The 17,882-nt window shown below is 36.7% G+C and overlaps 1 protein-coding gene across 12 annotated transcripts in view; it reads right to left on the bottom strand.

Moving 5' to 3' along the window:
- eya4 (EYA transcriptional coactivator and phosphatase 4) overlaps positions 1–17,882 on the bottom strand; it is a 421,501-nt gene that overhangs the window by 383,934 nt on the left and 19,685 nt on the right. For all 12 annotated transcript variants that reach the window (XM_073056352.1, XM_073056353.1, XM_073056365.1 and 9 more), the window contains exon 2: positions 9,056–9,162. In XM_073056352.1, the coding sequence (XP_072912453.1) occupies positions 9,056–9,088 (33 nt within the window). In that variant the 5' untranslated portion in view covers positions 9,089–9,162. The remainder of the gene's footprint in view (positions 1–9,055; positions 9,163–17,882) is intronic.

Here is a 17,882-nt window from a genome sequence, read left to right as displayed (position 1 = left end):
GGAGGAAAGATAGTCTATGATCACAGGAAAAAGGGGAGAAGAAAGTTAGGAGCAGCTTGCAAAGAGTTGTCATACTCTGGCTTCATCTGAAAATGAAGTGCTTAGAGAGGCTGCTCATGGCACACATCAAATCTGCCTCCCAAGCAACTCTGACCCACTGCAAATTGCCTACCACCAAAACAGAGCCATGACCAGTACCATCTCCCACTCTTCTCATGAACATCTGGATTACACTGACACTTAGTTCAGACTCTTATTTATTGACTACAGCTCTGCCTTCAATACAATAATTCCTAACAATCTCCTCTCCAAATTCTTAGACCTAGGACTCAGCAACTCCCATTGCAAATGAGCCTTAACCACCTGAACAAAAGATCACAACCAATAAGGATTGGCAACAACACCTCTGCCACAATTATCACCAACACTGGTGCCACACAAGGCAGCATCCTCAGCAACCTACCTTACTCCCTATACATTCATGAATATGTGGAAAAATTCTACCCTAGCTCCATCTACAAGTTCACAAAGAACATCAATATAGTAGGTTGAATCTAGAATAATGATGAGACAGAATACAGTATGGAGATAGAGAACCTTGTGGTATGGTATGACAACAACCTTTCCCTCAGTGGCAGAAATACAAAAGAGCTGGACACTGAATTCAGGAAGGGAGGACAGAGCACATGACCCTATAAGTATCAATGGAGCCGAGGCTGAAACAGAACATAGAACAGTCCAGCAATGGGATAGGCCTTTCAACAGGCTTTGAACTAATTAAATTAGTAATCAAAGCTTCGACTAATCCCTTTGGTTGAGATCTTCAAGTTCCTAATGGTAAACATCACTAACAGCATCTCAACTTCCTCAAAAGTCTAAGGAAATTTGGCTTGTTGTCATTAACACTCACCAATTTGTATAGCTGCATCATTAAAGGTATTCTATCCAGATGTATCATAGTTTGGTTTGGCAATTACTCAGCCCAGGAAACAAGAAACTGCAGAGAGTTGTGGACACTGCTCAGCACATCAGGAAAACTGGCCTCCCCTCTTCTACATTGCTTGCTGCTTCAGTAAAGTAGCCAAAATAATCAAAGATCTTTGCTCAACTGGACATTCTCCCTTCTCCCCACTTCCACTGGGCAGAAGATGTAAAAGCTTGAAAACAGACGCTATCAAGTTCCAGGACGGTTTCTATCCCACAGTTTTAAGACACTTAAAGGGACCTCTTATATATTAAAGATGAATTCTTGACCTCACAATCTACATCATCATGCCCCTTGCATCTGCTCTGCACTCTCTCCTGTAACAGTAAAAGTAACTTATGTTCTGCATTGTTACTGTTTTTCCCTTGTACTACCTCAATATACTTATATTTTGAAATGAACTGTTTGGATGACTTACAAGACTAATTTTTCACTGTATCTTGATGAACGGACAACAGTAAACTAATCCCAGTTCTAATTCCAGCTGTAAAGGTCAATGCTGGGAGTTTAGTCTTGAGAACCTAGATAATTTCCAAGGTTCAATGATTTCAAATACAAGATCAAGATCAGTGTTTTTATTGTCAATGATTGTATCCTTCAAAGTATATAATAATGTCAACCATGCAATCTATCACTTATAAGTATAACCAGCTTTAATTTTTGCCTAACTCTCATACCCACAGCACTGCTGCTGCAAACCTTGTGCGGACATCTCAAAGCTTGTAAACACAGTCAGCCATTCAAACATGAATGCCAGAGCTTCCAAAACAAATTACACAGCACTAATTGACAGGTGTTTTCACTTAGAGGAAAAGATGCTGCACAACAGGTGGCAACAGAAACTAGGTGGAGAGAAAGTGTTGAGGCTGTGTGTTCTAGCTCCATAAGGGGCTGAAACTTGCTTTTATCGGTAAAGCCACTGCTGAGGTTGTGGTCAGCATAAAGAACTTTGCATGAAGCCCGTCCCTTCCAGAAAGGAACTACAATTGGGGACATTGACAACTTTGTGGACCCAAGCACGATGTAAAATATCTTTGAGACTTTATTGCAGCTTCTGTCAGGAGTCTGAGTACTGCAATGGAAGCTCAGAATGCAGTTACTTAAGGTTAGCTTGCGACAATGCAAGCTTGGCTGCGAATATCAATATTCAAGGGCACTTGAATGGTCTTGCAGCAGTCTAGTAATCTGCTATCTAGTGTGATTGCTGAACAGTTTCCTGAGGGCAATGCCAGTTAGCCTGCTCTGCTGACCTTCCCTGAGATGACAACATTTGTTGCTCCCCTTCAGCCCCGACTCTGTCAGTGCCCTTCTGGAAGTCATTCATCTCACCAGTCCATACAGCTGCCATCAGGATGGTTTAGTCCAGAGCTGGATCTCCGAAATTCAAAGTTGCTACAGAAAATCATCTGAGGTCATCAGCTGCCCCTTCACTGAAAGCACAGAGCTTTTGAGAAATAATTCCACAATCGGGGGAGGGCACGGAGAGAAAAGAGAAATACAATCCTAACAAATCCATGCATTCCTTCAGACTAATAATCTCTGGCAAAACAGAATGAAAATTAAGTCAGTTCACTTTGGATAGAGAGCACTGGTAATGTTTAGAAGAGTTAGCATACGTAAAGTAGAAGATGTTGCTAGTATCTTTACCATGCTTCAGCGCTGTCATGTTACTTCAGTGCCCAGATCTGAGATTGAAGCTCTGGGTGTAACAAGACCTCCAAATTGATGCACAGATCAGAATCAGATTATTATCAATGACTTAAATGACATGAAATACTGTATGTTGTTTTGCAGTAACAGTACAGAGCAAGGCATAAAAAAGTACTATAACTTACAAAATAATTAAATGGTGCCAAAAAAAGCATAATGAGGTGGAGCTTATGTGTTCGTGGACCATTCAGAATTCTGATGGCAGAGGGGAAGAAGCTGGTTCTGAATTGTTTAGTGTAGGTATTCAGGCTCCTGTGTCTCTGACTTGATTTTAGTAGTGAAAAGAGGGCATGTCCTGGATATTGAGAGTCCTCAGTGATGGATGCTACCATTTCCTCTCGAAGATTATCTCGATGGTGGGGTGGGTTGTTCCTGTGGTGGAGCTGGCTAAGTCTACAATGTTGTGCAGTCTCTTGAGTGGTGTCCTTTGGAAACTCCTTACAGTCTGTGATGTAGCTAGTCAGAATACTCTCCAATGTACACCTATAGAAATTTTTAAGGGACATATTAAACACTGGCCATTGCTAAAGTTCAAGTTGGAAAATTTCTCATTGAATAAGACAAAAGAAGTCTTTATTCCTTCAGCCTCTTCCACTTTCGTGCTCATTTTGTGTTTATGCTTCTCGTTATGCTGGACTCAAAGTATTAGCAATGAAACCATCATTTAGAACAACTGAAGCCTTGATGCCAGCACAAACTGGAAGAATAGCACCTGTCCTACCACCAAGAGCGGCAGATCTTTGAATCTTGAAATGTGTGAAAAGCACCAAACACTTGCACAACTGTTACACAGCCAGAGATCAGCCCGCAATATAACCTGTATTGTAAGTAGTTGATAAATCCTTTAAATATGCTGGTGAAGACATAGAGTACATGTTGATAGTTCATGCTACTCTACGCTAGTTCAACAGCACATTAGCTCAAGTGGAGACCTATAAAGTGACACCACTGGTTAACTTCATTTATTATCCACTTTCTTCAATACATGGATAATGTGGTTGTATCTACATTTTACATCAACCTAACTAATGGAAATATAACAGTTATATTAATATACTGAAAGCAGCTTTGGGTAAAATGTTAACACATGTTCAAAGTATTTAAGATGAAAAACTGAGGCATAATTTCACAAAATTGATCTTTTTTCCCCACACAGAAACAAACCTGAAACAAAAAAAAAATACTATATATAATTTCCCTTGATAGTGAAGACTATTGACCACATAAACAGAAACATGGATACTGTCCTATTTATCTTACCATTGATTGTTGCTATGGCTCTGTGACCTAAATATTTCCAGAACTTATATAGGACTAGTCAAAGGGATGAAATTACATTCTTCCTTAATGAACCTCTATTTGGAAATCTACACCATTGTGCTAAAAGCATTTTTTTCTAACAATGAAAACTTTTCTGTAAACATAGATTATTGATAAATAAAATGCACCAAAGCTGCACATTTGAACCCTTCCTATTCAAATAACTGTCATTTAATGACTTTTTAAAAAAAGTACAGAAAACATAATCCATTCAGTTAAAACTGAAAATGTTGTTATGCATTTTTTTTGTTTCTGTTAAAATCCCAAACCTAAAGTTAGATATTAATTTTTCTTAAAATTACTGTTACCTGAATACAGGTCACAGTCATCTTCATGGAAAACAAATAAATAATTCACAACATTTCAGTTGTTGCATAGCAAGCAAATTTGCCCATTGGATCACTACAGGAGGGATTTTCCCACATTTGATATATTTCCAACTGGAGTAAACATAACTAATGATGTGTGCCTATTACACCAATAGTTCTTTTATAAGGAGACCAGTGTATCATGTTTTTCTTTTACTATTATGTCTGCAGGATCATGTGATTAAAATTAATAGAACTTGTTGTCCAACAGAGAAATACTTCAGTCTTGTTCAGCTGTCACATTTTGGAACTCATGAAGTTGAACCTCTAATTCTGCATTTTGGTTTCAAGTTTCAAATGATGCAATAGAAGTTTAGTCACAGGCAACCTTAATCTAAGATAGCAAATTTTGGGTTAAAAAAAAGCAAACCCACACTATATCATCTTTAAAACATTCATGATTATCTATTGTTGAAATTGCTTAAGTCTCAAGACCTGAAAATATTGTTAACCTTATTAAAATAAAGGCAAAACACAGCCTTTATTGTTTACAAATGAAATGTTCTTTTTCAGTGGGCATATTTTTTCTTTTGTTTGTGCAGAGTTTTCTCATGAATTTGAAGTTCTACAGGTATATTTGAATGTTATTGTATTGTTGAACCACCAATCTAACACAGCCATTATAACATTACACTTGGGATATGATACCCTTTTAGTTTTCATAATAAATGGCTTACTCATCCATGTAATCTGCTGACCTCAATTTCAAGATGCTTTTTTTAAGGAATGGGAAAGCAAGTAATTAATGAAGAGTATTGCCAAAGAAAAGTGCCCAACATAATCTCACCATTCAGAATGAGTCCAGGGCCCTGAGGGTCACAGCTTATCATGTATACACCAAAGACAAGTATGACAAGTGTTTCTGCCACCACCATCAGGCTGTGAGATAGAAACATAGAAACACAGAAAATAGGTGCAGGAGTAGGCCATTCGGCCCTTCGAGCCTGCACCGCCATTCAGTATGATCATGGCTGATCATCCAACTCAGAACCCTGTACCTGCTTTCTCTCCATACCCCCTAATCCCTTTAGCCTAGAACCTCATTATATTTTGAGTCAAAGTTTTTTCTTCCTCTCCCTTTTAATCCTTTTATCAATAACTTAGCATCCATGCCCTTGGTGTATCACCCCTTTACTATGGGAAAAAGGTTCTCACTATTCACTCTTGAGGTGCTCATAGTTCTAAATACCTCAATAAAGTCTCACCTTAGTTTCCTCTGTGCCAATGAAAACAACCATAAGTTATCCAAACTTTCCTCTTAAATTAAGTTTAGCTCTTATGTCAACATCTTGGTAAATCTCCTCTACACATCCTCCAGACCAATCATATTTTTTAACTGTAATGGAGTCATCAGAACTAGCAAGAACAATATATAGTGCTAGCCCTAACTGGAGTTAGTCACAGTTCTGGCATAAACTTGCTGCTCTTATATTTCGTGTCCCCACAAATAAAATAAAGCATCCTCTATGTCTTTTGAATCACCTTTCTTACCTGTCTTGCTTTCTTCAAGGATCTTTGTATGTACATTCCAAACCCCCAAACTACTCAATAACCTACTGTTTTATTCCTTACATATCCACTCTTCTGTCCTCACTAGCTATATACCGATGATACCAAATTGCTAGTATACTGGAGAGTGAAGAAACAAATCAAAGATACAACAGTATAATGATCAACTTGGAAAGCAATCAAGTGAATAACTAATGGAATTTAACTCACACAAGCGCAAAATTATGTATGTTAGCAAGTTAAACCAGACCATGCCAAACACAGTGATGGTGAGGCCTGGGGAGTGCTGTAGAATAGAGAGACTTAGAGGTACAACTACATACTTTCCTGGAAGTTGCAACATAGGGTGTAGCATTGAGTAGAAGAGTTGGGAGGTCACGTTACAGTTGTACAAAAAGTTGGTTAAGATTGTACTTAAAGTGTTTTGTACACTTCTGGTTTCTACTTTACAGGAAGGATAAGATAGCATTAGAAAGAGTACAGAAAATAGTCAAAGGGATCTGGCCTGTACAGTAGAGATTGAATTATAAAGGGAGATTGCTTTGGCTGGTATTTCCTTCACTGGAACTATCGACAATGATATAGAAGAGCACAGATTGGGTAGATAGTCACATTCTGTTCCCCACAGTAGGATATTGGTTTGGATAAACGGAGAAAATGTAAAGGGGATCTTAGGGGGAAGTTTTTGACACAAAGAGTATATGGAAAGAGCTGCCAGTGGAGGTGTTAGAGACAACTACAAATACAACATAAAAAAAAACACATTTGCACAATGTACAGATAGGAAAGATTTTGAGGAATGTAGCCAAACACAGGTAAGTAGGACAGGCATCTTGGTCAGCATCAATGCATTGAAAAACTTGTTCTGCTGCTGTATAACTTTCGATCTATGAATCTATATATCCATCTAGTCTCAAGATTTTCTTCTCACTGTCAGTCACAAGGTCAATTTTTGTACCAGACGTTTCATGCCTGCTACCTTTCACTAAATCATTAATATATAGTAAAAAACAATGGATTGAGTACAGTGTCCTTTGGAACCCTGCTGATAAAAGTCTTTCATCACAAAAATACCAGCCAACCATTACCTAGGTTTCCTGCCACTAAGGAAACTTTGGATCTAATTTACTACTTTGCATTGTGTTCCATAGACTTTACCATTTTGCCACACTCCATATTGAACTTTACCACAAACTATCTGAAAATGTATGGGGACTGCATTAAATGCATTGTATCCACCAAGCCTTCTTGCTACTTCTAAACAAATTCAGTTAGGTTGATCAGACATTATTCACCTTAACAAATTGATGATGACTGACAAAGGGTCTCAGCCCGAAATGTCCACAGCGCTTCTCCCTATAGATGCTGCCTGACCTGCTGCGTTCCACCAGCATTTTGTGTGTGTTGATGACGACTGAACCTGATTAATCTCCTTTCTCAATGCAGGATCGGTGCCTGTAATTCATCCTTAACAATCTCCATTTATAATGTAATGTGAAATGATCAAGAAAAAATGCTACCAGCACTGTATCAAAACTTAAACTCTTCACACATGAATAATCTATTAAGAAATTTGGAAAGTACCATTAACTACACCATTATGGAAAACAAAAGTTTGCTTAATTATCATAAAGAGTGCAAATAGAAGCTCAACAAGGGGTGTTAACACCATATAATTTTTTAAAAAAACTTATGGAGCTGCTTAAGAACAGAAGACAGTGGCATTATTGTTAGGAAACTGAAGACATTATATATGACTGGTATTCAGATAGTGAAGCCAACAAGTGCTTCTATTGGCTTTTGTGGGGACTATAGAATTGAAACATACAGTAGATCAACTGTCATATAAGCAGCTGGTTACAAGACATTAACGCTCATTTGACAACGCAAATCCTTCCTTAGCAAATTGCTGAATGTTTGCAAGCTGTATCATGGAAAGCTTTACAGTGTTATTGGTTCTGAACAAACAGTGGACTGTGGTTTCCAGTGACAATGCTAAGTGAAATATAGCTACAAATGGTTAACTAATCCTGAAAGTATTTTAAAATTATATGAACACATCTGCTTAATCCAATAGTTTAAGTAACAGGCCAGTTTAAATATAGAAGAGAGCTGTATTACTACAGCTGATGTACTATAAACCAAAACAAAAAAAACTAATTCTACATAAAAGATTAACCTGTATATTAAGTTTATATTTTACTTAAGGAATGCATCTCTTAATGTGCAATGGAGGTCTCCGACATCGGTAAAGGACTTAATTTAATATCAAACGCTGCATTAGTTTTCCTTTTTTTTAGTTCATATTACTCTCGCTCTCTCTCTTTAAGAGTACCTGATAAATGAATCTCTGCAAGATTTCCAGTAAGAAAACCTGAGAGATAATTCTGTGATTGAACAGCTAGTCAATTAGGAATGGTGTCAGCCTTATTTATGCAGAGAAGGAATAAATGCTTCGTTAAGTAATTTACAAGCCTTGTAAAAATGTTACCGTATCAATATTGTTATGAACCAACTTAAGGCAAACAAAAATCAGAAATATAACCACAAACAACCACTGAAATTGCACTAAAAATCATGTTTTTCATTTGTTCTTCTCATGTAGAATTGATTTCAACTCATTGAAACAGAAATAAATGATTCAAACTTCTAATCTTTTTATGTTAACCCAAAGAAGATCACATTTTTAAAAAACATTTGCATAACATATAGCAAGATGCACTCATGAATATGTATGTTTATCATCTGGCTAAAACTCATTTTATTTCTTTATTTTCACTACAAAAGGGCAACAGGTTCTTGCACAATATATTCATTATCTTGAAAAAAAATCTAGTGTGGTTAATTAATGAAGAAACGGCACCAAGAACAAATATGAAGGTTTTGTGAAATTGCCAGCATCATTATTTATATCTAAAAAAGTGTATTACATGCTGAAATATTCTATTTACTTCTAGTTACACACGGAGTATTTCACTTCTCTAAGTATAAAATTATTAATAGAAAACAATTTTATAATCCCATCTGCAGAGAACATTTTTGTTTCTTGAAAACAATAAAAATCAACTTGCATATTCAGCTAATATCTCAGCAATAATTCAATTTTTTTTCTCAAGATGAAATAATCATTGCAAAATATTGATTTACATAGTAATTCACTCACCGATTGTTCATTTAAGTCCTGTGGGTCTTCCATGTGGGGGTTCCTTGGCTTCCTTTCTTTTTAGTTTGCAGAAGCTTTTGCTGCCCCTCCAGATTACAGTACAATTGCTGAAAGAAAACCAGACTGCATTTGCTTCTGTGTATTACATACAACTTCATTTTAATCAAAACATTTGTAAGGGACATGAGCTTTTGAGCTATTTATTTTAGTAAAAGAAAGGTGCCGCCTATTATTCTACTAATTGGTGTTGAGACATTTGAAATATAGTTACATTTCATAATATAACTACCCAAAATATGATCAGGGAGTAATTAGTCTGTAAGTGCTTTAAAGTAGATAATGTGAGCAGTTCCAGTAAAGCCAGCATCCAAGCCAACTCCTGAGAAAATAACATTTGTTATGAAGTTTTTCAAATAGTTAGAAAAATACTCAATATGCATTTAGTGGCAATCCCTCCTAACTGCAGTCAGCCTGGTATTCTACCAGAAAGGGTTCTTATCCAATTACCAATGAACAATCCCTTCTCAATGGCACAAAAAAATTCCTTCAGGATTATGTGAAATACACATAATGATAGAGAACAGGCTGTTTCTCGTAACGTGCAAAGTGATAGGCACTAACCTGGTTATGTCAAACTGATTAACTAAGCTGCTTGCTGAGGGACATAGGAAAATGATAGGAACAGCAACCTCAAAAAATGTTCCCATTTAAAGTTGCTAACAGTTTCTTGCTGTATCATTTTATAAAATTGAGAATATAATCTGATGGCCGTCATTTACAACATCATTGAGGTCAGCGAGTAAAGAATTTTTGACTCTCTTTTTCCCCTGCTGTCTTAAAGTGTTCAATTGCAGGCTGATGGTTTCAAATGACAAAACTAACCGACTGTAACCATTGCAGGAGGTCAATTAGCAGCCATCAAGCTGCTTTGACACTACATTTGTGATATAAGGGTGTCTAACAATGTAATTTTATTTCATATATTTGCCTTCTTTCTTCCTTGTTCAAAATAATAACATTTATTATAGGTAAATCTGCATGTGCAAACTGTCCATTTAAACTACTTTGTGCAGCAACCTAATTCCATTAATATATCTGAATAGAAATGAGTAGTTCTTTGTTCTATGGCACTGCCTTGTCCTATGGCACTGATATTGCTGCGGCAATATCAGATATCAAAGACGGAAGCAGAGAGTGCAATCGCACTATCATCTACTTATGCCTTCCTTTAATTACTTAAAAATGTTAATGAATAAACTTAACTTGAACAGCTGCTGGATAAAGCATAAGTTCAAACCTCATAATATAATGCATGCATGATTATTTAATTTTGGCACTATGACAGAAAAAAAAGACAAAGTCAAATAGATTGAAAATACAAACCCCATTTCCAGAAAAGTTGGGATATTTTCCAAAAAGCAATAAAAACAAAAATCTGTGATATGTTAATTCACGTGAACCTTTATTTAACTGACAAAAGTACAAAGAAAAGATTTTCAATAGTTTTACTGACCAACTTAATTATATTTTGTAAATATACACACATTAAAATTTGATGGCTGCAACACATTCAACAAAAGTTGGGACAGAGGCATGTTTACCATTGTGTTACATCACCTTTCCTTTTAATAACACTTTTTAATCGTTTTGGATCTAAGGATACTAATTTTAGTAGATTTGCAATCAGAAATTTTGTCCATTCTTGCTTGATATAAGACTTCAGCTGCTCAACAGTCCGAGGTCTCCGTTGTCTGATTCTCCTCTTCATGATGCGCCATACATTTTCAATAGGAGATAGAGCTGGACTGGCAGCAGGCCAGTCAAGCACACGCACTCTGTGTCTACAAAGCCACGCTGTTGTAGCCCGTGCAGAATGTGGTCTGGCATTGTCCTGCTGAAATAAGCATGGACGTTCCGGGAATTGACGTCGCCTTGATGGCAACATACGTCTCTCTAAAATCCTAATATACACCTCAGAGTCAATGGTACCTTCACATACATGCAACTCATCCATGCCGTGGGCTCTGATGCACCCCCATACCATCACAGATGCTGGCTTTTGCACCTTTCGCTGATAACAATCAGGATGGTCGTTTACATCTTTGGCACGGAGAACTTGACGCCCGTTTTTTCCGAAAACTAGCTGAAATGTGGACTCATCTGACCACATCACACGGTTCCACAGTCTTTCGGTCCATCTGGGATGAGCTCGGGCCCAGAGAATTCGCCGGCGTTTCTGCATAGAGTTGATGTATGGCTTCCTCCTTGCGTAATACAGTTTGAAGTTACATTTCTGGATGCAGCAACAGACTGTGTTAAGTGACAATGGTTTTCCGAAGTACTCCCGAGCCCAGGTGGCTATAATTGTCACAATAGCATGACGGTTTCTTAGGCAGTGCTGAGGGCTCGAAGATCACGCGCATTCAACAGTGGTTTCCGACCTTGCCCTTTACGCACTGAGATGTCTCTGAATACTCTGAATCTTTTCATAATATTATGTACTGTAGATGTTGAAAGACCTAAATTCTCTGCAATCTTGCATTGGGAAATGTTCCTTTTGAACTGACTAGCAATTCTCTCATGAATTTTGGCACACAGGGGTGAGCCACAACCCATCCTTGCTTGCAAAGACTGAGCCTTTGATGGACGCTACTTTTATACCCAGTCATGATACCTCACCTGCTACCAATTAGCCTGTTTAATGTGGAGTCTTCCAAACCGGTGTTACTTGAATATTCTGTGCACTTTTCAATCTTATTTTAACACTGTCCCAACTTTTGTTGTGTGTGTTGCAGCCATCAAATTCTAAATTTGTGTATATTTACAAAATACAATTAAGTTGGTCAGTAAACTATTGAAAATCATTTCTTTGTACTTTTGTCAGTTAAATAAAGGTTCACGTGAATTAACATGTCACAGATTTTTGTTTTTATTGCATTTTGGAAAATATCCCAACTTTTCTGGAAATGGGGTTTGTAGTAATTCACTACGAAACAGTATGCAACACTGACTTCTTGTATTATTGACTTATTTATTAGGATTTGAGCATCACTGCCAAGGCCAACATTTATTCATCATCCATAATGCCCTTGAGAAAGTGATAGTAAGCTACCTTCTTGACAGACACTGTTGGTCTGGTGAGGATACTCCCACTGTGCCATTCAGTAGTGAGTTCTGGGATTTACACCCAGTGCATGAAGTGAACTGAACTGGCTGAGCACTAACTTCTGTGATGGTGAAGATAGATCATCTATTTGCTACGTCTGGCTGAACCTGGTAGTGAATGCTTTAGCCTTGTTGGTATTCAGATGCTGTAGCATGCTATTTCTAAGGATGGGAATTTCCTTGGAAATTAGTGTTTAATTGTCCATCACCATTCACCGGGCCTCAACTACACCTTTGCAGGAAAAAGGTTTGCTGGAAAAATACAAATATTTGAGCACAATCCATTCAAGTCAAAACATTTTTTTTTAAAAATTGAGATGCTTTTATTTAATTTTGCATGGAATAAGCATTCTGAATAACCTATTTTATAGTATTGCAATAAAAACCACATTTCTTTATTCAAACCCTACTATAGACCACAGCACATAATCTGGAAAAGCAGACAGTTTTATTACTGCATTGTCTGAGGTGCCATGTTTTTGACAAGTTGTTAAAGAGAACTCATCTGTCTGTGCAGATTAAAATATTTCAAAGGAAATGAAGTTTCTTAAGAGCCTGCAGCAATAAAGCTGCCTCAAACAACAGCAGAGAAAATAGATTTATCTAGTCATTCATAAATTATTGCTTCTCAGACCTTTCTCTGTGCAAATTAGTTATTGCACTTGCTCGCACTGCAACCGGCAACTGCACTTTAGAAGTAATCTATTGACTGTAAAGTGCTTTGAGACATTAATAAAATGAGCCTGATATCAATGATATTCAATATATCGTACTAACTGTTACTGTTATGGTATCTCCAATTACATTTTCTTCATTCAGTGTGCATCACATGTAAATTAATCTATTGATAGTACAAAAAATCAGTACCTTTTTAAATAAAATGCATTATTGTATTTCTTTTATTCTCAAGATTCATTTGATTATGGAAGCAATACACTTTTAATTACATCACTCAGTTCTGTACTAAATTATGCCTTTAAAATGCTGTTAAAATGGTGAGGGAAATATTTTTGATTTCTTATTTTTCCAGTCTTATAAAATTTCACAAACTTGAGTGTTTAATTGAATATATAATTATATAATTGATGGTGAAGTTAATGTAAATACATTCCAATTGCAGTAACTTTTGACGTTTTGGGTATTGGTTTACTTCCGTTTTCCTGTGAGAGTTACTAATTAGCAACTTAGTTCAATTTATCCCAACCAAGAAATGCGTTAGGGTGCAGCCCATGCTGGAAGTCGCTGAAGTAGGCGGATGATGACATTAATTCCACATGCAAATTTCATTTGATGGAAATGCTGCCAGATTTGGCCTTGGTGGTCCAGCTAATAGCGTGTGTTAAGCATACATGGGGAGCTTAAGGATGAAGTACTTCATTACTCATATTTTTTAAAGAATTCAATAGTTTTCTGCTATCTTGGTGACTGATAGGAAGGCGTGCTAACTGCTTAGTGTGTGGTGTTTACTAGTCATAGACACAGAGAGCCATATAGCATGGAAACAGGTCCTTTCGTCCAACTGTCAATCCCATCGAAGCAAGACTCATTTGCCTGCATTCGGCCCATATCCCTGAAACTTATTTTATTCACGCACCTGTCCAAGTAACTACTAGATGTTTTTAATGTACCAGCCTCACCTCTTCCTCTGGTAGGTCACTCCATATACCAACCACCCCCGGGTGAAAAAGTTGCTCCTCAAATTTATATTAAATCTTTCCCCTCCCACCTTAAACTATGCCCTCTAGTACCTGACTCCCCAGCTCTAGGAAAAAGACTAGGTGCATTCAATTTCTCTGGCAGCTCACTCCATATACTGATAACCCTTTGGGTGAAAATGTTGACCCTCAGGTTTAGTCAAATCCCTCCCCTCTCAAATTAACTTATTCCTTCAAGTTCTTGATTCCCTGGCACTAGGAAAAAGACTGGGCACATTAACCCAAATTTACTATTTACAATGTTTCTAAAATTATTGACGAGTGCTGTAGCTGAGGGGTTAATTCCATCAAATATTACTGTTCATTGTATCTATGCCTGACATAGTTGGTTAGTCGCCATTCCTCTAGAAATTCAACATGACAAGGAAAATGAACAGGAGGTTTACAACCAGCCAGAAGAATGAGGCAAAGGACTGGGTGGATAGACTTTAGCAGGTGGCCCAATCCACAAAATGTGCTGAGGGAGCCGTTCTCTTTTGCACCCCTTATTGAGGAGCAACGCTTGCATTAGCTCTGCTTCATTGAGGAGATGCCTACCTGCCATCTGCTTCATATACAATTCAACCGCAAAGCCAGGTTAGTAATGCCTTGCAAGTTCTGAGGTCATTGTGACCATGAATTTCCTCAGTTTTGGGTCTTTCCAGGAGGGATTATCGGTCTAACTCTTAGAGGGTAATTGTGTCAATTTTGAGCAGGATTGAAATACTACAGGCTTAATTTATACATGTACAGTACATCAGGATTAAATTAAAGGTGTTATTTTCAGGTGTCAATGGATGGAGCACAGTCAATGCTTGCTCATTGATTGAAATAAAAGATACAATGGATCTTAAAGAGGTCATTGTGCCAGGTTTCATATAGAATGGTGACAATGATTTCATGCTATTTTGATAGTAGACTAAGCTTCAGACGTGCTGTCATATTATCTAATATCTCATAGCTATCACAGTTCACCTCTATCCTTTTAAACATTTCATGTTGTCCAATAATGCCAGTGCAGGGGTGTAGTGGATATCTTTCCCATTACCCATCTAATTTTTGCTGCATCTGAACATCACTCCTCATATGTGACAGTCAATGGCTGGGTGATCATACTTCACTGAGCTTTCAAAATGTCAGCAGACTTGCTGAAAAATATTTCAGAGCATTTTGATGAAACGTTGACAATAATATATAATTAACTTAGCATGAGAGAATTTCTGCACAAGCTAGTGGATCCTATCCAATAATTCTACAATTATTTCTTTCAGAAATATAGATGCATTGTTGAATTTAACAAATACGTTTGAATTACAATTAATCCTAGAATCTTAACATTTGCTATCCTTTTCTGAGGATGGAAATGCTAATGTTATATTTTTTATACAACCTAATTATAAGAATTCTCCTTCCAAGATGTTTTGAAGATACAGGTAATTAATCAATACATTTTTATATGAGTTTATATAAAAGACATGGAAAGCTAAACTGAATGTCATTGTCATATAATAAGCTCGCAGATGAGAAACCCTGGCTTTACTAACTACATAGTTGGAGATTTTACTTTTAATTATGTGTTAGAATAGAAATAAAACTCTATTCAGCTTACAGTGTGATCGTATTGTATTTAGGAATGGTCCTCTCCATTTCAAAACAAAACAGAGGACGTCATCATATAAACAACTTTGTGCCACAACAACTTCAAAAAAATTCATGTAAAACCCTGCGGTAAGGATCTAACATTTTCAAATTATCTGAGTGTAGAAAAAAACAATTTAGTAATATAACTAGAATACTCTTCTAATCTGAGTTGTGTCTAGGGAGAACAATTTTGAGTTATGTAGCGTTAATATGAAATACAAGCAACGTACATTGTGGCTATGTTTCCTGGAGATGAATTATGTACTACAACAAAGAATATGGCTTCAGCGCAATTTTTCTAAAAGTATGTTGGCGACCGTATATTACGCATGTTCACTTGCAAACGTATTTTATTGGAAAGAGAAGAAATCTCTTAACTTGACACTTGCAGATAAAGGATCCCAACAATTCAATGTTTTGTTTTAACTAATATTTTCCAGACCTTCCAGGAAAGCCTGGTTATTGTCAATCCCTCCATTTAAACTACCCATTGATTCTCAATTTTCTAAACAAATTTATGATCTGGACGAATGAACAATTGACTGGAAAATTTTGAATATTTGATGCATTTCATAGAATTACATTAAGCAAAGGAAACTGCAATACTTTATTTGGCCCAATACGAATTATGTAACCTAAAATCAAGACTCAATTCTACTGCAGGAGCAGTAGAAATGGACATAAAACCAAGAATCAAGAAAGCTCAGGAGAAATTAAAAGTGAAGAACCAAATTATATTTCAATTAATAGAATCAAATTTCATAGTTACCCAAAATTTTACAAATAGTAAAACCCAACATGACCTGGAAAGCTGCAGGAAAGTAATATATAAAAAAGTAATCAAATGTACAAAAGGGAAATATGGAGATGTAATAAATACATTAAGATAAGAGTAATAAAGCTAAAGCATGCCCAGTAAAGCCAACTCCATATAATTCTATAATAGACAATAATAAAATACAGTTATGCAAAACAAATTAATTTACGCAGAGGAAAAAGAGGACAAACATCAACAGTTACAAAAGAATTTATATAAATGTGAAAGGATAGAGCATTGTAGTTTGGGACAGCATGGTAGTGTAGTGGTTAGCACAGAGCTTTACAGTACAGGTGAACAGGTTTCAATTCCCACCGCTCCCGGTAAGGAGTTTGTATGTTTTCCCCATGACTGTGTGGGTTTCCTCCGGGTGCTCCAGTTTCTTCCCACAGTCCAATGACTTACCAGTTGGTAGGTTAATTGGTCATCATAAACTGTCCTGTGATTAAGCTAGCATTAAATTGGGTGAAGGACTGGAAGGGCCTACTCTCCACTGTATCTCAATAAATGAATAAAGGTGTAATACAACTGAAAATTGCAAGGGAAAAATTAATACAGTTTAAAGTGAATAAACAAAAATGGCTTTATGATTTCCATTCTGGGCATTAGAAATGAATGAGGTAATTGTAGATATAATTACATAATTTTTTAAAGCTTTCTAGATCTTGAACTTTTTTCTTTGAATTGGAAAATTCCAACTGGCATTACATTAATTATGGAAGATTAGAGGAAGAAACTTCCTGTGTAAACTTATCAATCAATGGTCGTATTCAGTATTTGGTCAATATTTGGTTCAGGACAAAACAAGATGTGTGGAGTATGGCCCATGCATAAGTATAAACATTGACTTAAAGGCACATTTATTTATCCCTGGTTAACTAAAGGATGACAAGACTCCATCAGCTTCACCTGTCAGGGAATTGAGTTTAGGAGCTTTTATTATGTTGCAGTTGTGTAAGTCATCAATGAGGCCGCACTTGAAGTTCTGAGTACAGTCTTGATCATCCTATTATAGAAAAGACATGTTTAAACTGGAAAGAGTGCAGAGAAGATTTATAGGAGTTTGCCAGAACTGGATAAGGAAATATGAATGCTGTCCATACAGACTCTCAGACACTCTGCAATAAAAATCCAATCATATCATCGTGTCTGTCCTAATTTCTATACCTTCTCACTCAGTCATGGAATATGGACAGTACTATCACAGTTAGCATTATAGGGAGTTCCTAAGTTACTGATTTTTTTCACAAGGAATTATTGATTTTTATGCAAATTTGCAAAGACATAAGGCTTTGATTCTGTTGATTATCCAGTTTCTCATAAATGCCATTCCTGAAGGAGATACTGTTGTGAATTCATCCCAATAACCAATGTGGTAATGTCTAATAGGATAGTGAAGATTGTCCTCTCTGTGAGAACAGAACTTTGTCTCCACAAAGGTGGTATAGTAGTCAAACAATACTACCACAGACAAATGCATCCACGACACGTGGTACAGTGAATGGCAGGT

Source organism: Hemitrygon akajei, chromosome 9, assembly GCF_048418815.1.
Source record: "Hemitrygon akajei chromosome 9, sHemAka1.3, whole genome shotgun sequence".
Taxonomy (NCBI): Eukaryota; Metazoa; Chordata; class Chondrichthyes; order Myliobatiformes; family Dasyatidae; genus Hemitrygon; species Hemitrygon akajei.
The sequence above is the reverse complement of the archived record's forward strand: the minus strand, read 5'-3'. Positions and strand labels throughout refer to the sequence as shown.